General features: G+C 39.3%; 1 protein-coding gene and 1 long non-coding RNA gene across 15 annotated transcripts in view; one reads left to right on the top strand and one right to left on the bottom strand.

Moving 5' to 3' along the window:
• LOC133222380 (uncharacterized) overlaps positions 1 to 25,627 on the bottom strand; it is a 341,799-nt gene that overhangs the window by 177,016 nt on the left and 139,156 nt on the right. The window lies entirely within an intron of this gene.
• The window catches only part of BICD1 (BICD cargo adaptor 1), a 169,352-nt gene that overhangs the window by 103,494 nt on the left and 40,231 nt on the right, over positions 1 to 25,627 (top strand). For 7 of the 13 annotated variants that reach the window (XM_061372026.1, XM_061372029.1, XM_061372031.1 and 4 more), the window contains exons 3-4: positions 17,755 to 17,907; positions 21,351 to 21,821. In XM_061372026.1, coding sequence (XP_061228010.1) covers positions 17,755 to 17,907; positions 21,351 to 21,821 — 624 coding nt within the window. The remainder of the gene's footprint in view (positions 1 to 17,754; positions 17,908 to 21,350; positions 21,822 to 25,627) is intronic. The other 6 variants (XM_061372027.1, XM_061372038.1, XM_061372030.1 and 3 more) reach the window with 1 other exon arrangement.

Below are 25,627 nucleotides of genomic sequence, written 5' to 3'. Positions count from 1 at the left end.
TAAAGATAGAGAATACCAGCAACATTCTGCATTTTCCCTGGTGGAGTATTTAAAGAACCTGCCATCCTCTTTGGCTTGCTATTAAATTATACGGTTTACAACTGATTTTCTCTTTGAAGAAAGTTTTTTCACTTTTGGAAATCCCTTCTGCATCAACTCTTCCCTCCATTTCCCAGTTACTCTCAAAGTTGTGTATTGGTACTAAGTCCAAGTTTCTAATTGAGATTCTAAGCAGAAAAAATTGCATCATTTGCTTTTGTTCTCCTGTGAAAGCCCATATTAATGGAGACTGCATTATATAAAACAGTCCCCTTTCACCTTTGAAAACAAAGAAGAGTTCCTGTCTGAAACAAGTACTGTGGCATTTCGGTGTTTTCAAAGAGCTGTACTGAGCTTTATCCAGAGTCTTGGCTGTCCTTACCAGCGCAGTACACAATCAACACCAGCTTTAGTGTGATGAAATACATGGTGCAATCAGGAGCCCATCTCTGAGCTCTTTGCCTGGGCTGAGAGAAGAGGAGCCTTTGGTTTTTCCTCAGAGTCCAGCAGAGGGATAGTGCTTGACCTCAAGGCCACTGCAAGTAAATAGCTGTGCCATAGGCTGGTGTACGTTTTTCAGTCTGCTGCTGTCTTACCTATCCCTTCCACTCCTACACTTGCCAGAAATGTGGTAACCTATTCAAAGCTCAGTGAATGACAGTATTTTAAAGTTTCCTATCCGTATTCATCCCCTGGTTACCCTGGATTTGGATCAGACTAAGGATTTCTGTAGAAGAGAAAGGGGCTGATGCTAGAGCTTGTGGCACAGGGTATCTCTTACTGCAGTCTGTTATAGCTAAGTAAAATGTGTGAAGGTAGTTTTGTAGTAAGAAAAAAATAAGATTCAGGTGTGATTAGTCAAGCTCTGAGTCACCTTGACTTACTACCTTTCATTTCCAGCTTACATTCAGGGTCTTGTCAAACATAAAAGAAAGGACACATTTTTTTTCCAGGTATTAGCTGGTAAGTGTTAAAATTGTCATGCAAACATATTATACTGGTGACACCTGCTGAGACTGAGCTCAGCTGTGTAACAAGCAAGAATATTATGACTGACTTTCTCCATTGTATGTTTTTAATGTAGGCTAATTAACACACACTAGCTAATATATGTTAAAATATGCAGTTTCACCTAGGGAAGTCTGCACTGTGGAGGCAAGTTTGTGTCCATGGTGGTTGCCCAGCCTCTCCTGCCAAGCTGAGAGCCAAGTATATCACAACTATTTTACTGACAATTGGGTTTTCTTTTGATATGAGTTTGTTTTTTTTTTTTTTTAATTAGGTTTTTCCAATTAATATGAGAATGTGGTCTTAAAATGAAAGGGAAATTTGGGAGAAAATTTTCGTTACAAAGGGAAAAAAACCCACCAAACTTTGATTGCCAGAAGGTATCCTCAGGTTCATAAAGCTTCAGGGGAAAATAGTAATACAGACCTGTCTGTCCCTTTGTCTACAAGACAGCTAGAACAGTAGCATAGACTGCTGCTATTAGTTTCTGTTTCTGTTTTTTTGTCATTCAGGTATATTTTCTTCCTTTTTTTTGGCAAATAACAGCTTAGAATGTTTGTCATCACTGGGCTACTAATGCACTTTGTTGATAAGGTTTGGCAAATGAGCAGCTTGCAAGATCAGCAGTCTTGTGTTCTTGCCACTTTGACTTAAACTATTATACCTTGCATTTGAATGTCTGATGGCAGATATTTGAGAGAAATTAATGTTTGCTGTAAGTTCAGGGCACTCGTGCCTCTTGTAGATGAAATAGGGAATAAGAAGTAAGGGTTGGTGAGGCAGAAGAAACATTTTGTCACTTTTCACTGTGGAGAAAAAGGACCACAAATGGTATTGCTAGGCAGGTCGGGATGTTTTTGTTACTGAGTTTAGAACAAGTCAGGGCAGGAAAAATTCCAATGTTTGCATTTAAGGAAAATGGTGGCAAAAGGTTCACTGGGCTTTCTCTGTGTCACCCAAACACTTCCCCAAGGAAATGAGAAAAAAGAAAATGAAAGCATGTTTGGAACAGGAATGTTTCATTTAGCTTGAAATCTGTGTCCTGTGTTAGGAAACTAGCATGACTACTGTTAAGTATATAATTTACTGGGAAAAGCAGTTTCTAATAAAAACATCAGCTTGCTCAGGGTCTAATAGCCACCTGTTGGAATAGTGCTAAAGCAGCATCAGTCCCTTAATGAGACTGACTGAGGAAAACTTTTAGTTTTATACTACATTTATTTATGAAAGCAAGCAAAAAAAGGCTGTATTAGAAGCAGTTGTGATAACCTAGTGCGCTAGGCTGATAACCAGAAGTACATCTGAATTCTGTCTAGATGCTCATGAAACTCAACTAACATGGTCACTGAGGGGCTCAGGAGTGTGTGGGACAAACATTAAGGATTCAGAGGATGATGTTTTGTCCTTTTGTTGGTATGTAGGAGCTGTCTCCAAAAGCTTCCTATTTAGTGATGATATGTAGAAAGTTTCCACAGGGGAAGTGATGTTTCATACTTTCTCAGGACCAAGGACAGAAACAAGTTTCTAACTTAAACCTGAGGCTTTGAATTGCGCATAGAAAGAAATCCATACTTTATGGAAATCCAGGAATTTTTACTTATTACCTCGCACACAATTAATGTCTGATTCATAATGGAGATGTTCTTTTCCTAAAGCATCTCATCTCTGTTCCTTGTGCTTGCTATAGTGGCATGTTGCCATGCCACTCCTGCAACAAACACCAGACTGCTGCATAGTAATGCCTGGTGTACTCTGGAACACCAAAATGGGTAACACTTAAATTTCATATATTGATCTCACACACTGGTGCAGTTTGGCCACTTGATCACATGGAGCCTCTGTAGATCAAGATGAGGGAAAAGGACAGGCAGATGTGGCTGCAGGATTGATTTTTTTTCTGCTCATGGTTTCAGTCTTTGACAAGAGGTAATTGTACTCTGTACAAGCTGAAGGAAAATTACCTGTGCACAGAAACTACCATGTGGTCAAAATCAGAGGCTATTAAACATGCGTGGAGTCTCTGACAGGAGTCATGCACTGCCAGAAGTTCTGTTTGGAGGATTTTTCCCATTCTCCCATTGTATTTGGCAATGTCTTACATTACATTGCACAAAGTGTGGTGCAAGTATGTAGGTGTGATGCATATCCCTTGTTCCATACATATATTTTATGTAGACACACAGGATCAGGAAGATGAAAAGTTGATTCTCTGGTTTAGGTGCTGAGTAAACTCAACCTTAGTATAGTAAGTAAGAGCCTAAGGAATTGTTAGCAGCCTGGGTCATCTTCCCTATAAATACTGGTAGCAATATTTCAAAGACGAAAAACCTGAGAATGTTCTACAACTGTGTATGTATGACGTGGAATATATTGATCAGTTAATGAAGGGAAGTTCATAAATCTCTGTTACTTCTGTTGCTTGTCTGAATTCTGACCTAGCTCAAGTGTGATGCTTTTCTTCCCTGAGGACGGCAATCATTTTACTTGATTATTTTGCTCCACTTTTTTGCAATTTATAACTGAATTCAGTTGTGCTGTATCAAGCTATTGGGCATGTGACAGAGTAAGAACTGAAAAACTTGCATTTAAGTAGTTATTTGCTGAAACTGATACTGAATTTCATTAGCAATGATGTTACATCAAGGTCCTGGTTGAGTACTTTGGAAACTCAGAGGAAATTTGAGAATACTGTAATAAGCTTGGAGCCATTCCCTAATGTTTTGTTATATTTTACATTAAAAATCAGTTAGGCAAAAAACAGTGGAAGCATGAGCTGTGGCTGGCTGGGATTTTGGAAAGCAGAAGGAGCAATTAAGATTTAGGACTACAGTCGTTTCCTGCCACAGAAGCTGCTTATCAGTAGCTGGAGATTTACAGTTTAGCACTCACATGTTACACATGGGTGCTCTTGCACCTTGGGGGGCATTGCTACCAAAGGTCACCTGGGGAGGCTGCAACGCTGCCTGCATCATCCTTGCGTGGCTGAGCCTGCCAGGGCTGGGCAGGGGGGAGAGTCTGACACCCCTGTTTCGCCCAGCTGTCACCCGGATGCTCAAAGGCTTGAGTGAAGGCTGAATTCAGAATTTGGAAACACTGATACTGAGATAGATAAGGCTTAGGGGAACATGAATTTGAAATCAAATATTTTCCCCTCTACTTCCCACATGGGTATATTATTCTGGTTTTCCATAAGTCTGGAAAAAGAGTAGTTCTTCATTTGTCAAGGTCCTTGAGCACAGCTTCAGCAAGGACAAGGAAACTGATTCCCTCTGTTGCTGAACTTGGAACTTTGCAGCCGAGTTCTGAGAGCTACCAGGTCCCTTTGCTCATGTATGCTTTAACAATCACTGAGATTGTTATTTGCCATGAGATACTGTCCTCCTCGTGCCACAGTGTTTATAGAAAGTTATCTGTGCTTTAGTGAATATCATCTTTAGGTAACTAAAGAGCTGTTTTAAGTTGTTTGTGAGTGTTCCCTGTTCGGTTATTTTTGCCCTATTTTGCTAATAATTCAATCATCTGTTACAGCAGAAGGCTCCTGTTCTCAGAATAATGCCCATCATGAGCTAAATGGAAGTCCAGTAAAAACAAATTATAAAAGGAAAACAGCTGTGGTTTTAAATGGGAATACAAGAGAATGAAAAAAAAATAGATTCAAGCATCATTTTAATATGCAAACAATCCCATAGATTCACTGGTATTTTACTGCCTGAGAAAATGGCATTTGATGGCATTTTTATTTTCTGTTTTGATGCATTGCAGGCAGTGAGTAATATTCAGTGTTTATTCAATTTCCAAAACAATAATTGAATTCTAAGGTTGTGCTGCCATGAGCAAAATGCTTGAATAATCTCTGTGAGAGTTACAGCATTAACAGTCAGCCCATGCACTCTGTTCTTACGGCATGTATTGCATTTGGATTTCTGTTCTCCATGCCAAGCAGCAAGAATCTTGTTTGCTCGGTGTTTTAAAGACAAAATAGAAAACTGTCAATGTAATAATTACTGATGTTGACTGCAATACGTATATAAAGTTAATCTGTGAAATTTGTAGTCTGTATTAAAATAAACAAAGGAAAGGGTAGATTATAAAAGCCAAGATTAGGTTTGAAACCAATTTATATTGAACAGTCAAGAGTACTAGGGTTACAGAGATACCTTACGAGTACAGGTATTTTCACTGTCCATCTCAATAAATTCAAGTGCCCTTTAGTGCAGTTTACTTTATCAAATCTTCTATGTAGACATTTGTATCATGAATCAGGATGTGAGCTGTAATGAATAAAAATTATGTGTAAATTTCAGTCCTAAAGTATGTAGTTTACAGACAGATGAGGTACTTCAGCTGTGTTTGCCACTGAAGTCACCCAAACATATTACCTAAAATAAAAATGTGTGGTCTTTGAGGAAAAAAAAGATGTTAGCCATCAAGCCATTTTCATCTTTTTGATATGAATCAACTCCTGTTTCTGAATTGGTGTTTCTGTTCATGCCACAGAAGAATAAGCAGGGGTGGGCGGGTGTTGTGCCCACAAGGTCAAATAAGCTGCAGAATGGTGTGCTTATTTCTGTGGCTGATGGCTAATGTTACATGGATTTTAATTACTGAAATTACTCCTGGCTGAAGAGCTGTTCTCTTAATAATGACAGCATTGGCCACATGATAACATCTGAATTTTGTGGCACTGATGTGCTTATTTAAAGATGCCATGTCTCTGTCCTTGTGGAAAAGAAGGCAAACAACTTTCTTGTTGCTTCTCCTTTTGTGGCAGCCTCTTATAGCATATTGATATTTTTCAAAGGGAAGTTGAAATAGTCTATTGTCATTGGGAGGATGGTGCGTATAGAATCACAAAGGGCTTTTAAAATACCAGCTGCCCATCTTCAAGAACAATTTTGATGAGGGAAGCTCTGTTATGACCATGGGCTTACAGAGCTCCTTTGATGCTCAGCTCTCGCAGCTCCTCTGCAGCACAACAGAGAATGTCCCAGCAGATGATTACTTGAAATAGATTTGTACCTGTGAATAGTTTCTTTGTATCCTTTAGCTATTTATTCACACTACTTTTTAGAAAGTATTGATGGCTTCTTCTTTGTTTCTTTCAATATACTTCTCTCTCAATCCAATGTGAGAAATCAGGTACAAGAAGGAATAGAGAATGTGGATTTGGGGTATCCTTTTTTCCCCAGGTATCTACTCTACTGTTGCCACCATCCCCATCTCCTTACGGTTCTGCTGTATGCCGTTCAAGGACATCTAATGAGCTTGCTGTGTGGCAGGAGCTGTTTGGAATAGCTCACTTCTCACATGCTCTTCTCTGTAGAGAAGAGAGGGAGGTAGATGAAGATGGGTACAGTGTTAAAAAAGACTCCTGCAGAGAGGAACAGATGCATTTATTTGTTCTGCTTTTGCTGGGTAGAAGAAATACTTTTTTCCTCTTGCAGTGCGAAAGACTGAGGTTCAGATTAGACATTCAAAAGAGATTTCTGACAAAGGCAAAAGTCAAGAGAGGAAACGAGTTTCTGGGAAAGGTGATGGGGTATGTTGTTGGAAGTGTTTAAGAAGAGATTAGACAGATGCCATGAATGACATAGATGTAGTTGCTTCAATCCTGCAAAAGATGAACTGACTAAACACTGCCCAGGGGAGCCCTTTAAGATCCGTTTTTGTATGTATTTTATGAATTTTTGTGAGCTGAGGATCAGTATTAATTACATGTCTGATTAATTTGAACTCAGCCCCCTACTAATTTAGCTTCACTGTCCCAGCAATCAGATTCGTTAGTACTGCTGCCCAGCTGTGGCTCTCTGTGTCAGTATGCTCTCAGCTTCCTGAGCAATAATATGCCATGGCAGCACAGTCCTCCCACAGCAGGAGAAGGCAGAGGCGCTTGCTCACAGACATCAATATTGCAATGTCCAGCTCGTGTTTACAAGATGAAAGATTGGCTTGGCATGCTAACTGAATAAAGCAGAGCTTGGATAGTATTGTAATGCAGTGCAGCATAGAGAGGCTGAGCTGACAGCCCTGGCCTGGCATGTGCATCTCAACAGTGTGGCTTGATTACCGGTGAAAGGAATATAATGAAGGTAGTACTGAGCTAGCAGTGAGCTGTAATTAAAATAGCTCTAAGTTCTAAGGAGGAGAGGCAGTTGCCATGGGAAATGGAAAGCTTACAAGGAGTTTAGCTCTGTGCCTGAAACATGGGAGAATGGAGTTGCTGCCTGGCATGCTAGGAGATGGGTTACCACAGGGAGCTCTGAAACCATCCTGACATCAAAAGTTTGGCCAAGACAGCAGAAAGCAGTATAAAAGCAAGCAGTCAATCAACAGGAGCATGTTTTTCCATACCAGCCAAGCATAATGGACTCTAAAATAGTCAAGCTTACCTCTCTTATTTAGATGCTTTGTTGTTTTTTCTTTCCTCCTTTCCATTCTCAGGAATTCACTTTACTGCTCCCCGCTCTGCAACATTTCAGTGCATAAGTGAAATCTTAGTCCTGCTGAAGGCTATATAAATTTTACAGTTTACATTGAAGAGGCTGGGTTTCCACCTCTGGAACTTGGAATAGATCATATAGTTATTGCTTAACAGCAAACATAGCAGAAATAGAAATGACATGTTTTCCTGTTCTCTGCCACCTGCTAGCACCAGTGTCTGCATGTCCCCCCTCTCAGCAGTGTCAGGGAGTATCAATGCCATTAAAACTAACTTTTCATTTGCTTGTTTTCCGGAGTGGCTTGCTGCCCCTGATCTGGCTGATGATGCAAAAGCTACTGTTGGCCCACGGGAGGGTCAGGACCTGGAAGCAGCAGCTGTGGGACTGCAGAGCTTGAACTGATCACAGCCACACACCCTGTTAGCACAACTTCTCCTTTGCTGGGTTGCCTGTCCCCCTTTGGGTGTAGAAGAAAATTTGGCATTTTACACATGACAGATGGCCTCTCAAAGAGATATGTATAACTGGCAGATGCATCTCCCAAGTGATCACTTAGGCTTTAAAACCAGCTCTTGGTTTCTTCATGAGCTTGAAAAGGCCTGTGTGGCTTCCCCATCAAAAAGCCTGCCTTGAGGCATTGTCATGTAGAATCACTGCTGCTGTCTTCTTAATCTGTGGATAGAAAGTGTAAATCTTCATAGGAAAGGTTGTAACTGGGGGGTGTGGGGGGGAAGAAAATTGGCATTCAGTCCAAAATGTCTGACACCCCACGACTGGTTCTGGTGTTTGTTTTTGTTTTGCTTCAGTTTGGTTTAGGGCTTTTTAATTTGTTTGTTTGTTTGTTGTTTTATTTTGGGTGTTTTTAGTGGTTTGTTGTTGCTTTTTTGTTTGTGTGGTTTTGTTTTGTTTTGTTTTGATTTGTTTTCCTGAGCTGTTTTGGCAAGCGTAAGTTGGGTTTGGTATCCTTATACGAGTACCCAGTCAGCCATGGGATAATCAGCAATGTATAGCGGCCAACGGCCCACTTCAGAGAGTGCAGTCTGGAATGTTTGTTACTCAGGCACTGTTCAGTGAAGTTGGAATAATAAGGATGTGGCAAAATAATTCAGCTAAAGCGTGATGTTAAGCAGTAGTGCCCTCTCCACCACTGGCAACATTCTTCTGCCCCATGCTCTTCACCCTTACCACAGCATGGGATTCATGGGGGGAGCCCATCTTGCTCCTGCAGCAATGGAGTCTGGCAGATGGCAGCAACAACATGGCACAGAGGAAGCTGGTGAAGGGTCTAGAGAACAAATCATTTGAGGATCAGCTGAGGGAACTGGGGTTGTTTAGCATGGAGAAAAGGAGGCTCAGGGGTACCTTATTGCTCTCTTACAACTACCTGAAAGGAGGTTGTATTGAGATGGGTGTCGGTCTCTTCTCCCAAGCAATAAGTGATAGGACAAGAGGAAATGGCCTCAAGTTGCACCAGGAGTTATTTAGAAGACATATAGATGTGGTGCTTAGGGGTGTGATTTAGTGGTGGTCTTGGCAGTGTTAGGTTTGTAGTTGGACTTAATGAGCTGAAAGATTCCTTCCAACTTAAATGATTCTATAAGTGGCAGTTGGACTGTCCATTGGGCTGTGGCTGGCTCCTGGTTGAACATGGTTTTTTTCCATGGGTACATGGAGACATTTGAAAGCCAGTATAACCCTGAATGGACTGTGAAGAATGCTGCTTTTGCCAGATGTTTTCAACCTGCTCCAAGGCACTGATGTGTCATAATTTTTCTTTTACCCTGTGCCACAGACAGAGTGGGAGAGAGGTGTGCTTTGGACAAAGGTGTCAGGGAGGCCCCCCTATTGAGTCACAGGGTTCAGAAAGGGCCCCCTTGCTTCTTAAACTCCTTCTCAGGGAGGAGTTTAGTGTGGCTGGATCTAATCTTAGTCTCAGACTTGGACAACCCTTTATACCTAAAGGATTATGGATGTAATCAATGCTTTATACCACTTTGTCCTGAGGGATTAAGGATGTCAATATATATATATGTGTGTGTGTGTTTATAAAATAATGGTTTTATTAAAATTGATACTGATAATGTTATTAGGCTAGATTACTTTTAATCAGAGTTCTTTAATCAGAATATGCAATAGAAATGCTTATAACTAAAATTCACTATAATTTACTGTAGTTATCATTTACTATAGTTATCAAATAATCCCTATTTATTAAATCAATAGTTAAAAAGATAGCTTAATAATTATTAAGTAGATTGATGTCACCAGTATCAATGACCGTGAGCAACACTCTTTTGCTCAACTTTGAGGAGTAACCTTGAGGGGCTTCCCCACTCAAAGGAGGAGTTTCTACATACTCCTAGGAGGGTTGTGCTGGAATCGCTGCTGTTGAAAGGTGGGACTAAGCTTTTGTAGTACAAAGTGATTGACTGTCAGTCATTTACCAGGATGGATTTGCTAACTGAATGAAACATAATTTATCTTTATATGAGTTATTGTTACCATTCATTTGTTTCTCTGTCAGGAAACATCTGGTTTAACATCCTTGTTGGTTCCTGTCATGAAAAATCTAGTTTCACGTCATCATGATGTTTAATTTTATGAGGTTGTTGAGTCAGATTGGTCTCAGCATTCTTCAATACCAAAACCAGCATGATCTCCCTCCATCACTAGTCATTTTGGAGCTGTTTCACCTCCACTCAGACAAGCGTCCTGCTAAACCCCATCAGTGTGGTATTTGGAAACAAATTCTCTCACTTAGAAATGTTTAATGCCTCTAGAGCTGCAGGAGAGTACCAGATGAGAATTTTAAGTTTAAACAAAATGACCTACACAGTGTCCTTCTCATGGCAAAACTTTTTACAGTCAGTTGATATTTTGCTGTTTGCAATGATCATATGTCAACGTGTGATGTCATTCTGCAGATATGCAGAAGGATCATATAACCCTAGAGTCTCAATTTCCTCTGATGCTGTTTTAATACAGTTTAATTCAGTAAAGTTTCTCTTCCATTGAATGGATTAGTTAGGAATATTACAGCAGTCTTTGCTACAGGGTGCTAATATTAATTACATCTAGTTATCATTCATATTATAGAATGGTTTTGGTTGGAGAGACTTTAAAGATCATCCACTTCCAGCCCTCTTGCCATGGCCAGGGACACTTGCCACTAGACCAGGTTGCTCAAAGCCCCATCCAGCCTGATCTTGAACACTGCCAGATATGGGGCAGCCACAGCTTCTCTGGGCAACCTGTGCCAGTGCTTCGCCACTCTCACAATAAAGAATTTCTTTCTAATATCTAATCTAAATCTACCCTCTTTTAGTTTTTAAAGCCGTTACCTCTTGTTCTGTCACTACATGCCTTTGTAAAAAGTCCCTCTTGAGCTTTCTTGTAGGTCCCCTTTAGGTAACGGAAGACTGTTATAAAGTCTCCGTGGGACTGTCTCCCTCTTCTCTAGGCTGAACAAACCCAGCTCTCAGCCTGTCTTCATAGAAGAGGTGCTCCAGCCCTCTGATCATCTCATGGTCCTTCTCTGCACTCACTCAGGCAAATCCATGTCCCTCTTATACTGGGGGCCCCAGAGCTGAACAGAGTGGTGTGTCATGAAAGCAGAGGAGGAGAATTGCCTCCCTCTACCTGCTGGCCATGTTCCTTTTGATGTAGCTCAGCACAGAGCTGGATTTCTGGACTGTAGGTGCACACTGCTGGGTTATGTTGAGCTTCTCATCAGTCAACACCCCAAAGTCTTTTTCCTCAGGGCTGCTCGCAATTCATTCTCCACCCAGACTGTAATTTTGCTTAGGCTTGCCCTGACCCAGATGCAGCACCTTGCACATTATTATTAATTAGACAGCAATTTTATATTTAATTAACAGAAATAATTAATGCATAATTTATATAAAATTAATGAATTAAAACTAATGCACTACTTGCTATAAATCCAGTCAAATCAAACCATTTTTCAGATAAATATGTATGAGTAGAGATTTGTATATCAATTTATAAATAAGTCATTATAATATTATATGACTGTTAGCGGGAAAGTTAAATATGAAAACAATCAGAACATTCCTTAATTCTGTCTTTTTATATATATTTGTATTCCAATGTCAATAAAATAGATATTTTGTAGAGATTTATATGTAGCAGGTTTTATAAGATTTCATATTATGGATTTCAAACGCTGTGATAACTACATAAGTGGGCCATGTAATTGCCCTTTTTAGAAATTCACCTTCTTTAGATTTAGCGATTCCAACTAAATGCATTGAGCATTCAGATGATTATATTATTAGATGCACTGTAAATGCTTTATTGAAGAGCTGTTGCTGGTGAAGGAACTTGAAACATACATTATCTTGATCTGGCTTTTGTTCAGTGTACTGTAGCTAACAAATCCATGGCTTTTTTAATCCTTGGTCTTGATAGTGCTGTCATTTTCTAAGCAAATCCATGTAAGGGAAAGATTATAGGTACTTATGTTATTCTACAGATATATTTTAAAAAATAACTTGTGCACAATAGCATATCTGCTTTTTTCCTGGTTTGGAGACACTTAATGGTAGATCAAAAGCTAAGGAATATCAGAATCATACATAATTTCAAAAGCTGGTGGTTTCTGGGCTTGGAGAATGGAAGTGGTGTTCGTGCTTTAGAGTAGTTTGCCAGTATAGCTGATCTGCTTAGATCAGATATAATATCATGAACTTTAATAATGCCACCTTGAATGAAACTTTTTGAAGGATGAGATAAGATAAATTCAGATTAAAAAGGAGGATGCAGGTGCCTAACATTGAGGAAAAAAAAATCTTTGAAATAATTTATTTTGGGATTGTATTGAAAGGGAAGCAAAAATGGTCCTGCAAGAGATGCTCTGTCCCTGCTTAGCTAGGCATTTACATGCATGAATCAGCAAAATCAGGCTGTAAATTCTGCACAAGGTTCAGACCGGGTCATGTTAGGTGATCCACAAAAATCTCATTATGGTTTTAAATATCTCTGAAAACATGGAAAATGCCATTCTTTCAGTTCAAGATGAGTATTCCTGTAAATGACAGGGAAACTTTAAGAATAGTCTAGCTAGAGGACCTTCTTTGGGGACTTAAAACAGTTGACGGCAAATAAAAGAAAATGGTCCTCACTCTTCTGTTCCCTTTTTCACCCTCTCTTCTCTCAACTTCCCTTTTTTCTTCAGACTAAAAAGTCAGGACCTGCTGGGGCAAGCTAAGTATTTTTGCAGACCAGCTGATTCCCCCTGGCTGCCTCTTCCCTGGCATGGCAAGTGTCTTTCTGGGTTTTTACCTTGTACTACATTCCTCTTTCAGTTCTTCCATCAGTAGAAAGGAGGAAGGGTGCATTTCCAGTGGTGTCCTGATGTCCTGCTGCATCATGCTGGTGAGAGAATGCTCTGTATGATGCAGAATTAGGTTTTCCATTGTTTATGGAAAACAAAAATGTACCCACAATTCACATTAGAGGCTTCTAAAGTGAAGATATAATTGGGCTTCAAAGTTTCTAAGAGTGCATCTGTATAATCTCAAAGTAATGAATCAGAGATATTTTAGGGTTTGATTATTTTCTCCTCATTAATTTCTCATTGATTTATTTGTACTTGTGTGTTGCCAAGTGGATACATACAGTATATTTAAAAAGAAACCAAAATTATTTATAAGTTGGTTTAATTTCATGACTGACTGATCCTGAAGGAAGTCCCAAACCTGATTTTGGTTAAAGTTTGCTGGTAGTGCTTCCCCATGCCAAGTTAGCGTGTTTGTAATTAAATTTGAACCCCAATTGAATTATATTTTCTTTATATGCCTATTACTTTTTTAATAAAAAATGTATTCCTGGGCAGAATAAAGCAAACACGACATACACATTTACAGTGAGACTTGACAATGAACGCATGAGATTATGGATATTGGTCTGAGCATAAACTTTCTATTACAATCAATTTACTGCTAGTGCAATAAAACTGTCATCAGATGGAATGGGTTTTTATACTGCATCAGTATAGTACAATGAAATTAAATTGAAAATATATAAATTTTCCACTGTTCTTTTACCTGTGGTTTATGAAAATTAGAAAGTTGCGCACAGCATCATGCTATGGCTTGCATATTCCAACGGGTAAGTAGTGATTTAGTCAGGGTAGTTTGGGGCATATAATTAACTTCTGATTATGAGGTTGGTTTACAGTGTGAAAATTAGTATGTTTTACTGATGTAAGGACCTGAAATCTTTTAAAGAAAATTTGTATAAAAAAATACGGGGGAAAAGCACAAATACTAGTTCCCCAGTTTTGTTTGGGATAAAAACCACTAGACAGAAACCAGAAATGGGTCCACACTTCAGGAAATCAAAAACCACCAGAGCTCACTTCTCACCTTGGAGATGAGAACACTCAGCTTCAGGTTCCTGTCCCTTTCTTTCCTTAAATGACTTGATATGGCACAAGAGTGTAAGAAGTGGCTTCCTTAGGCAACTCTGCAGGTGTTAGGACAAAAAATGACCCTGGGGGGAATCATATGGTTTTTTTATAGTTCTTTCACATAGTTTTCAACATTAGACATTTCCATTCATACATTTTAAAGTACCTTCTTACTTGCAATTACTTGATATTCCAATCAATTAAATGTATTCCAACATGTCTGCACACACAATTTATACAGTATGCTCTGTATATAGCATATGGAATGCAGCATTTTAAAAGTCTGTACTGAATCAAAAATAATATCTTCATATACATTGCATTTAATTTTGGTAAGAAGTACAAAAGTGTATTATTTAATATTTATATTCCACTGGTGCTCAGACTTATTGTGGCTGTACTCTACAGATATGGTCCTTGCTCCTGTAAAACCTGGAGATGTGTTTCGCCTTTCATATATAATAAGTCTGAAAATATATCTAAGTACTAGTGGGTAGGTGACCTGAACAGACTTTACATCAACTGAGCCTCCTGTTTTCCATTTCTTATGGTCTGTTCTGTTATGTGTAGGTTCATTAGATGTGCTGTGTAACTGACATCTTCCACAATTAGTGCTCACATATAATGAGTTGCAACGCTGACAAGGACTCTGTTGTTTTCTATAGTTTCACAGAAAAGCCTTTTCCTTCTTCTTTGGCACTGATCTATTAAAACCATTACACCATGTTTCAGCTGGTGACTGGGATTGGAAATCATTTACAGCCATTAAGACATTGCTTATGTATCATTAGCTCCACCTCTTGGATTAATCTGGTTTTTACAGATCCAGTAGTTCATAGGGGAATCCTCTCTGGAAATAGAAAATGTCCTGAGGCAGTGCCCTTGTAAAAGCATCTGACTCAACTGCTCTATCCTGCAAGTTTAATGTTCAGTGCTTGATTAGCAGTTAAATTTAATTACAAATTATTTTACTATAATTTAGGTTACATTGTCCTCTAGTGGCTCATGTAGATAACTGCCCTGCTGACAGAATCCTTTGCCTTGTGTTTAAGAGGTTGAAGACTAGTTCACTTATACAAATTGCCTAGGGATCTTATATGAAGGAAAACAGAGTAGTCCTCTAGCATGTCCTGTGGCTACTGTCATGAGCCTCAATAACATCAGGCTTTTGCCCTGTAACATGGAAGCACCACTTTTCATAGGAAGCAGTGATAGCAGTAGGACACTTAGCAGCTGGACATTTGCCAGCATTATGCAGATGCTCACAAATAGGAGGAGGGTTCGGGCGGCATGGAGAATAATGCCAGTGTTTTCAGTGAGAAGACACAACATTTTACATTACTTTGAGAAGGTGATACCGTATTCTGTAATGTGCTGAGTTTGTTTTGCTCCTGTGGCAGAGCAGCAGGGCTGCTTCTGGCAGAGGCCTCAGCCCAAAGCAGAGCAGGCAGTGCTGTGGCAGGCATGGCAGACAGGATGTATCTGGCTTCTGCTTCCCTTTTCATTCTGTTTCTCTCTTGACCAAATGCCATGAGTAATGATAAATAAAGTTTGCTCTGCAGAAATAGTTTATCTGTGTGTAAGAAGAGGAGGAGCACTAGAAGTGTTTCTGTTTATACCTCCAAGATTATGTATAGAATTAGCAGTTACAAGGGCTGAAGGAATGCTGTTTCTCTCTTCATAAAAAAATGGTGATAGCTCATGTTTTCCGTTGCTGCTTGCAATAATAAGAACTACAAAGGAGTACTCTGACCTTACGGAGTTAATTGCCAAGGCTTTTTCAAAGTAACATGCCTTGTACTCTATCAGGAAAATTATATATCAGGATTCTGTAAAAACTATTTGCTCAGGTCCTCCATCTCTGGCCATCTTTCTTATTTCTCCCTTTTGGAGAGGCCTTCCTTTCTATAAGCAGTGTTGATGTCAGGTCCAGTTCCAACCATGAATTGACCCTCAGCTGCCTGTTTTGCATGGTGGTGGTGAGCTCACCCCAGTAAGGTGCTTGGAACACTTCCTGCCACCATACTGAGAGCTAAGTGGGCAGAACTCCTCCACACAGTCTCATGCTCCCTGGGCTCCTATCAGTGTTGGATGGATGTCAGATGGTTGCTATGCATTCCTTGGGAGATCATCCTCCAAACACTGCAAGTTGCAGATCAGCTTAATTATACTTGACATTCTGAGTCATGCATTTGGTGTTGTCCGGGTACTGACACAGACTTGCACGTATACCCACACTTAGCAGGTGTAAATAATCACCACAGCTGAGAGTATGCTGACAGAAACAAATCATGTAAAGGCAGCCTGAGGTATAAAATGCCTTTACTTTGTGTAATCATCTGCAGTACTATTCTTACAGTACACTCAGAGGTTTATTAGGCAGTGATGGACGCAGGAATATTTGCACAGTTACTTTTATCTAGTGCTTTGTGACTCTTCTGCCACTAGGGATCTTTTCAGTTGCCTTCACTTAAGAAATGAAGTAGTTTATTTCTTCTTAATTAGGTGCCAGTAGGAGGGTGATGGTGTTTATTTTTCTTCAAGAAAAGCTTTGTTTTAAAAAGTGGTTTTGTAACTCTTACATCAACCTGGTTTTTTTCATGCTTTGCAACGTTATTTTGTGAGGGTTTATTTAACCTAGGTGCTAAGCAAAGTTCTGTTTATCCTCAATTCAAAATGTGGGTTTTATCCGTTACATACCAGAGGGTGAGTTGTACAGATTGATCTAGGTAGGGCTCCCTGATTACAGGTTCTGCTGTAATGATTTCTTAAACACTTGGCTTTTTTCAGGTAGCTATCAGGCCAGTGGTTGCCCTTCCTCCAGACTGGAACCTTTTACAGAAGCTCATTGCTGCTTCCCAGGCATGCTCTTTCTGACACCCTAGCAGCGAGGAGGCTCTGCCCCATCATTAAGGTTGCAGTAATGCTTCCTTCCACCAGCTGCTGTGGCGATGCTCAGGTTCCTCCTGCGGGCAAGAAGAGGATGACCAATGATGCTTACTTCTACTAAACAGGAAAATACAGATTCTCTTCAAAATAAAGAGGGAACCATCTTGGTCACCGTTCTCATCCAGCTGTGTGTTAACTCCATCTTCCTGTAGTACATTTTTATCTCAGGGTTATGCCAGCAGAGTCTTACTGATATAGCTTGACCCTTGATGTCAAACTCAGAACTGGAATCTGGTGGAAGTAGTTTTTGGTGAAACTGATCCCTTATGACCTCTCTCAGAAGGCTGTCTGGGACCTGTATGTGCTGATGGGAAAAATAAAATGGGACCTTGTGTGTTCTCGGGCTTGAGGGTGTAATCCTGCTCGGCACAGCAATGAATTTGTCAGGTATTTGATGAGTGCTTTACAGCCAGCTGTCTGCCTTGCAGGTCCCCCTCACCTGCTTTTGTGCTCCTGTAATGCGTGGAGGTACAAACAAGTGCGCATTGCTCAGTAACAGATGTCATTACAGAACAGTTGCCATTACTCATTGGTTTTCTATATGAATGTAGAAAGCACCCCTAAGAAGAAAACAGGTGGTAATGTTATTTAAATCTAACTATATCGTAAGATAGTAAGAGAGTTGATAAAGCCTTGCCTTAAAGGTTTTACATTTCAATAAGCATCTAAAATATTGAAATTGATTTAAGCAAGCTTCCTTATCAGGTTTTCTCATTTTTGCATTACCAGCACACACCTGAAATTACTGCTTGGACTGTATTGACTTGCACCGTTAAATCATTTCTATTTGAGAATTAATTCTTTGTTTGGCCTTTTCTAAAGGCAGTGTTCATCATTAAAGTGACTGTGCATGGATAGTAATGTACTTGCATTTTCTCTCCCTAGAATAATGAAATGGTAGAACTACAGAGGATACGAATGAAAGATGAAATTCGAGAGTACAAGTTTCGAGAGGCAAGACTCCTACAGGACTACACTGAGCTTGAAGAAGAAAACATCACTTTACAGAAACTGGTGTCCACACTGAAACAGAATCAAGTAAGCATCAAAAGATTCAAGGCAGTATGCTGTAAAATGACACCATTTTCTCCAGTTTCCATAATGTCATCCCATAGAGCACTTAGATATTTTTTCAGTTGGGTTTTTGCTGAGCACTTATTCTGAAACCGTGTTGTTGGCCATTTTTGGTATATGGGGTGGCCCTTACCTCAGTTTTAGGAAAATCCTGGTGGAATATTTTGTTGCAAAACTTTGTGGCAACAGAGGAATTATTAAAATATATAGAATTGCATCTTTTTGCTTCCTGCTTTTCCTATCCTTCCTCCCTGCACGCTGAACTCGGTGCCCAGTGGCAGAGTTCAACTCTCCATTTCCTCTTGGTTTCCTGCACATCCTTTCCTCTTCTGAAATGGAGAAAAGAGGAAATAATCTTCTTCTTGTTCTCCTTTTTTTTTTTTTTTTTCTCTTTGCTTCTCAGGTTTTCCTGTACCAGTGCTGCTCTCTTCTCAGCCCTGCTAATCCCCAGGCTTCAAACACAGGAGAAGGGATGTCAGATATTGCTAGTTTGTCTTTTGTTTTCTTCATTACAGCAATTTGCAGCTGTTGGCAAACCAACAAGCTGTATTTCTCACTGCAGTGCAGAGTGCATCAAGAGGAAGCACCATAAAAACCAGCCCCAGCTATAAGCAGTCGTAGGGTCTGTTCTCTCCCCCATGCGAAAGCCCAGTTTCCTTTGCTGCTGGACACACACATATATATATATACACACACTGCAAAGGAAGCAATCAAGAGCACAGTTATCCTTTAAATTAAACAAAGGGATTTGTTCCCATGTCCAAAAAGTTAACTTGCCATGATCAATATTTAAGTGTCCAACCTGGATGATGTAACACTTTCTGCCTTTTAGACACTGCCCAGAGCAGCATAACATTGCATTTCATAACACTATTTCCTTAATTGCAAGCAGAGGGTGACAACGTTGTAACCCCTAGTTTACATCCTAACCTACTGCTTTGGCTCAAGGCTTTTATCAAATAACCAAGACTGTCACAGTTTCTAATGGCAGCCTGGTAATGAAGCTGCCTTATTTCTGCAGGAATATGCAGTACTGTTTCAGCCTTTTCTTATTGCTATTTCACAACTCTAGCACAAATGCAATTGAAATATTTAAAACAGAGCTGCGCCCCAGAGAATAAGCAGGCAGTAGAATTCAGTACATCGTTTCCTTATTTATGAAGGTACCTAGACTTTCACACTCCTGAAACTGAATTTATAGCAGATCATCTTTTTGTCAGAGTTATTTACCAAGCCAGCAAATAGACCTCTTTTGAGGCATGAATTTTTTCCTCACCAACCTCATAGGAAGCATTTTCATACTATCAGGAAGTTAAAGACCCTTTTATGGACTATCCTAGTTTCCCCAGAAGAAAATCTGTTTGCAAGTGTTTACATTTCATCATAATATTTTGTTCTTAATGAAACCAAATGCCACCAGTCTGTAGAGAGAAAAAGCACCGTTGTTTTGAATGGCTTTAAAAATCAGTCACTTTGCATTACTTATTTGTGCACCTGTGATTCCTAAAATAACTTTGATCTCTTTTAAGATAAAATTTCAAGAGCATTTTATACCTTAGTACTTTAATTTACAAACACATATGTTACAAATCTTAGTTTTAAACTGTCATTATTTGGGTTGGGGTTTTTTTGTAGCTTTTGTAAGCAAGAATCTGAGATGCTAAACATAGAAATAATGTAGATCTTGGGTTTTCATATGGATTTAAAATTGAAAAAGGGTTGGGTTTTTTTGGTTGTTTTGGGTTTGTTTGTTTGTTTTATCTTTTTCTCATGCCCTTAAGTTATAAACACAGCTATTTGATTGCCTTTTATAACTGTTCAGATGGACCTGTCCCTCCAGTCAGAAAAGATACCAAGTTTCTAAATGCAGATTTTAAAATCTCATGGATTTTCTTTTCTACTCAAGACCTCCCAGTACTTTTCCAAAGGTTTATGAGAACAAGACTTTTGACAGGTTGATAAATATTCTACTCCAATAGGAATGGCGGATATTTCTGTTTTCAGCAGAACCTTATTATAGTTTGTTTGAATATCTGTATATGTCAAGAAATATTCTGGGCAATGCCTTAAAATTGCAGATAGTAATGCATAATAATGCATTTGAATTATAAAAGACTCAACTGCAAAAAGTTGGTTTTTTTGTGTGGAAGCATGAAAATTCAGTATTTCTTTATCTCTTTCACTGAGCTGTTAAATTATTTTTGCTGATACTAGGATTATTTTTTTTTTCATTTAGAAATGAAAAATAGACAAGTAACATGATTAAATCAAGGTGTGATCATTTTTACCCGAAGATTTGGTCAAGTGTGGACATGGACCTTCACAAACAAAGCTCTTCCTTTTTACTGATGTGAGATTTCCCAACAGTGAAAAGGAAGATGAGGAGGGCCAGTAAGAAAAAGTGTTCTGCAGTGGGGATCTGCCACATCATCTACATGTTGCTGAACTGGTTTCAGGCTAGACTGTTTTCCCTGGCTTTGCTTCTTGTTATGTATAATAGAGAGATCTGCATAAATGCAGGAGCTGCCTTTGAATAGGGAAGTTGTTCTCCTCGGCTCACAATGCCCATAAATACCGTGATAAAATACTGCACCTGTGTGTAGGGTGGGGAGCCTGCCCTGTGAGGAGAAAGAGCAGGGAATCCCTCCAACCCTGGTGAGACTGTGCCAAGTTACTGGGACACACTTCAGGTAGTGCTGTCGGTGCAACAGGTTGCCAAGCGCTCCAGAATGGCATCGCTACATGCAGTTCAAGCATTGTGCGGCTGAATGAACTGTTTATTACTTTTTTTCTGGTAGTTTAAAAATCTCTAGCAATTTGGGGCATTTTAAAGTTTCAAGTGATTGTATGAATAGTTTGCTGTTTAATTTTAAAATGAAATGCCTCTTGAATAATGGATATTCTTGTCTGACACAGAGAAGAGAGCTGGGGCTCTTCTAACGTTTCTGTCCATTCCATCCACATTTTTGAAAACTACTCAGACACCGAGATACTTGAGAGTATCTGTGCCTGAGTAACTTTACAACTGGTAAGTATTTAGATATAAAGTCATCTTAAGAATGCTTGTAATTAATTAATCAGACTATACAGACCGTGATATACCAACATTGCTAATGGCAGTTAATAATAAAGCTATGGGTACCAGGTCATCTGCAACTAAACAACCTTCTTTCCATTAAACGTATTTTTTATTCTCCTAAGGTATTCAGTAAAAGGTGCAATATTTCTTGATTCTCACATGCTGAAAAAGTGAGCAGTGGAGTATTTAAGAGTGAGCTCCACTTGCATTTTCTGTGCAGCCAGTTCTTTGCATCTGTGGGCAATGTCTGGTATTTCAAACCGTAGCTTCTCTAACACCTATTTCAGTCAGGCTAATAAATGGCAGGTTTTCATGACTCAAGTTTTAGTATTATGAATGTTCTTTGTCTTGTCTAATTCAGGTTGAATATGAAGGCTTAAAGCATGAGATTAAACGGTTTGAGGAGGAGACAGTGTTGCTTAACAGTCAGCTAGAAGATGCCATCAGACTGAAGGAGATTGCTGAGCATCAGCTGGAGGAAGCTCTGGAAACTTTAAAAAATGAAAGAGAGCAAAAGAACAACCTGAGAAAGGAACTAGCCCAGTATATCAACCTCAATGATAGTATGTATAATAACCATATTAATATATCAGTAGATGGATTGAAGTTTTCAGAGGATGGGGGGGAGCCCAACAATGATGACAAAATGAATGGACATATCCACGGGCCTCTCGTGAAACTCAACGGTGACTACCGAACCCCCACGGGTAGGAAAGGAGAGTCTCTGCACCCTGTCTCTGACCTCTTCAGTGAGCTCAACATATCAGAAATACAGAAACTGAAGCAGCAACTCATGCAGGTAAGAGCTGCATTCCATGTCCTGAAGTGTTTAGACATACATCCTATGAACCCTAGTATGAGCTTTTGCAGTAGTTTCTCCCAGTGATGTTCTTGACCACCTATGTCCTGTTCTCAGGTGTTTTTCATATCCAGATTTTGCCAGTAATATTCCCCAGGAAACAGAGTGTCTGTCTGCAAAAAGTCAGTGTGAATTGTGCAGATGTTTAGTGCAAAGAGGAGAAAGGAACCTGGCTGCTGTGGTTGCAGATGGTTAACTTTGTTTCCTGCTTTGATAATGGGAAATATTCCTGAAATTGCAAGTAAAGAAAGTACTCTTCAGTATGACCAAAGCTATCTGGAAAAAAACCACCAAAATACAGACAGACTTGATTATGCTCCCTTGCAAGTCAGAAGGAGTTTTTGGTATTAAATTCAGTTTGAACGAGATTTGGCATACCACCAAAAGAGAACAAAAAGAGAGGAGTGCTCCTCTTAATAACCATGTACTCAGAGAGCATGTGGCTTGTGAGATACCACAGAGCGCCCTTGTCCATGCTGACGGTCCCGGCGGATGCACAGGCTGCAGGGGGTGCCTTGGGGACCATTTCATGAGCATTTTTCTCTATTCATCCAAGCCCAGCCCAGGCATAACCAGAATAGGAGCCTGGGATGCAAGCCAGACAAAATCTCAAGCTGCCGGCCCCAGCGCTGATGTCATCTTAGAAGGGGTACAGTGCCACACATAGAAAGGGTCCCACTGCCCAAGCTGTTTAGCATCTTCTTTGCCACAAGAGCTTGAAAGGTTTTGGCACCATCAAGTAAAAATCCAGCATGTTCTAGCTTCAGGCTTCCAAAAAGTATCTCTTCCAAAGACAGTAAATGTAAATCCTTTACAGCTTCAAATGTAAAGGGCAATTTGGAAGTAAAGTAGAGCAAACCCAATTTTCAGTGCTTGCTAGAGAACAATAAATCCCTATGTGGTCTGCCCTATTTTTGCTGAAGAGTTAATTGTTTATTTACTTCATTGCTAACCTCACCATGGGAAGTTTTGATCATTGCAAACTCTGATGACATCTAGTGCTTTGCATGAATAACTTTGTTGCAACACAGATACAATTTAAGTGGGAAAGCTTTAAATTTGTGATTTTATTTATGTGAAAAGTTCTGTCAAGTTTTCCGCTATTAAAATGTAAATAGTATGTAGTTTATGTATATAGGGATATATGAAAAAGATGCACGTGCATATATGTGTACATTTGTGTATATAACATATGCACATGTATTATATGCAGCTTTTTATTTCATTTGGAAATAGAACGTTAAAAATTAAAGAAAAAGTACAGCTTCAGAAGAAATGCTTTGACATGTTCACCTTTTAATATACAGTGTAAGCATTTTCAACCATAATTTACAATGAAATTTATGCAGTAGAAATTTGAAGTGAAAGCTGCTTAGAAATGAACAAAAGAAGGCTGTTTGGGGTATGTTTTGTCTAGATTTTATGAAATTAAATATTGAGCTTCATGAATCAGAAACTTCTACTTGAAAGATATTACAACTGCTTTCATCATCTTAAAAACTTACTTATTTTACACCTCTAAAAAAAGAGGCAGACGCTTCTGACAGTCACAAGCCATGAACTTAGGACCCTAGAAGGACTCTAGGAAATAAGTATAACCATTTTTTGGTCAGAGCATTTTTTGGTGCTGGGCTTCAGCACCCTCACACCAATAGTCATCTCCATTGCTTGGTGGTTTAAAGGTTAAAAGGTTTATGGTTTAAAAAGAAAGACTAGACCTAGCTGAAAACTTGATTTCTTTAGATATTGAAAAGGCTTTACTGCAAAATGCTGATGTGTACTTTTTATAAAGTGCTCAACTTCTCTGTTGAGTTGCATCAGCTCACCTTGGTCACGCAAATGAAATGTGAAAAATTCCTTTAGAAATTTTCCTCATAATAGGGGGGAGATTTAATCACGTCCAAGCTGACAAAAGCAAAATTGGATTTTTTTCTCCTCTACAGTGTCTTTGCCAGGTAGTGGTCATTCAGGCATATCCCAGTACTTGCTGCATGTTCTCAGCTTCTCTAAAGAGGCTGTACCATGATAGAGTTGAACAGAGCCTTTCTTGCGAACTATTTTGATGCCTATAGGACAGCAGGCTCCTTTTTTTTTCCTTTTTTTTTTTTTGAGAGAAGAAAACATTAGATTTGCCATTTTGCAGCTGTAAGGCAAATTTCAAATCTCAAAAACAAGCCTTCACTAGAACAGTTAGTAGGACAGGTATAATTCCTTCTGCAGCTTTGGGATGCTGCTGGTCCATGATGTGTGCTGGTCCCTAGGAAAGATTTAATTATAGCTGTTCCCTTTCCATCTTTTACATCCACTAGTTAAAAAATGTCTTCTGAAATTCTTGTATTCTAAAATTTTCTCAAAAAAGCTTTCTGCTCTTCCTTCATGGTTGTTGTCCGGTGGAAAGAATTCTCTATCTCGTCTTTAAGGCCTAGGACTCCTCTCTTCCTTCCATGGTGATTCTTTACCTATTCCTGAGGCCAACATCATATTTGAAAATTAAGTGCTCTTAAAAAGAAGGGGGGAAAAAGAAATCATGCAGCCCAGCTTCTGACACTTCTCCAGCTGCCTGGTGCTCTTTGACAAATACGATACATCTGTGATCCATGGTTCTTGAGCAGGGTTTTCCTGTTAATTTATTCTAATGTCCACTAGGAATTTTTCACTTGTATTCTGATGATATTAAAAAAAAAGAGCAATTTTAAAATTGGTTCCCAAAGTTGCAAACTGTAGAGCAAATTGGGAAGGAAGTATCTTCATGCTGAAATATTTGAAGGGAAGGATGCATCAGAAAATAGGTACAGCTGCTTTTGGATTGGTTTTATTTAAATTTTTAGATGCTAAAGATCCTTGCTGCAGCTATTAATTTCAATGCCAAAAATACCCCACCAACTGGACTGGAAAGTAACTGCAATCCCCAGAAGTTTTCTGTGGGTGGAAATGAGTGTAGTAATGACAAATACAGTTAACATACTTGGAAACAGCAGATTCATTAGTATGCAGAAGGTGTGCTTAGGACTGCATTGGAGCTTTGTCTTTGGTCTTTTTCCCTTTGGAAGTAGGAACATATGTTTAAGCAGAAGCAGATTAGCTTAATCCATTACTGGACCAGAATGAGTAAAATTTAGTAGATCTATATATTTTATTTTATTTACTATCAAGGTGATGTAGGAGTTTTAAAAGTTGCATGTTTTCTCTGGAAAGAATCCTTTCTATTTGAAAGAAGTCTTTATTTCCAGAACACATTTATGTTCAGTAGCAAAATTGTCATAAAGATCCCAATTAACTCTGTTATAGTTTTTCTTCATGATAAAGTATGACAGCTGTGATCAGTAATCCAGTAGGATCAATTCTGTCTGATTCATTTAAGTGGAGACTGAAACACTGAGTTGTTTTCTCAAAGGAAAGGCTTTCTGGCTGCTTTTAGACCAGCACAGTCTACTGCAGTTAAGGTGAGACAGTCCTTTATATTAATCAAAACTCAGGTTGGGGTTTTTTTTCAGGCATAGGTGTAGCTCACCAGCCTGAGGGAATAAACACCTTCATTAGCTGATGAGGTTAATGTAATTAACACCTAAGCCTGCTATACCAGGTGGTAACAACTACAGTTCAGGTGCAAGTTTCTGGGGAGAGCACACCTGGGGCAGATTGCTCAATGGAAAAAAAAAAGAGGTAAGATAGTGAAGAGGCTCTGCAGGACAGGTCTGACCAAGAGGTCTGTGGAAGGCAGTCACCTCTTAAGAAAATGCTCTTGT

Source organism: Neopsephotus bourkii, unplaced genomic scaffold (assembly GCF_033783945.1).
Source record: "Neopsephotus bourkii isolate Nb327-2 ecotype Australia unplaced genomic scaffold, CSIRO-AGI_Nbou_v1 NB_1589, whole genome shotgun sequence".
Classification (NCBI taxonomy): domain Eukaryota; kingdom Metazoa; phylum Chordata; class Aves; order Psittaciformes; family Psittacidae; genus Neopsephotus; species Neopsephotus bourkii.
The sequence above is the reverse complement of the archived record's forward strand: the minus strand, read 5'-3'. Positions and strand labels throughout refer to the sequence as shown.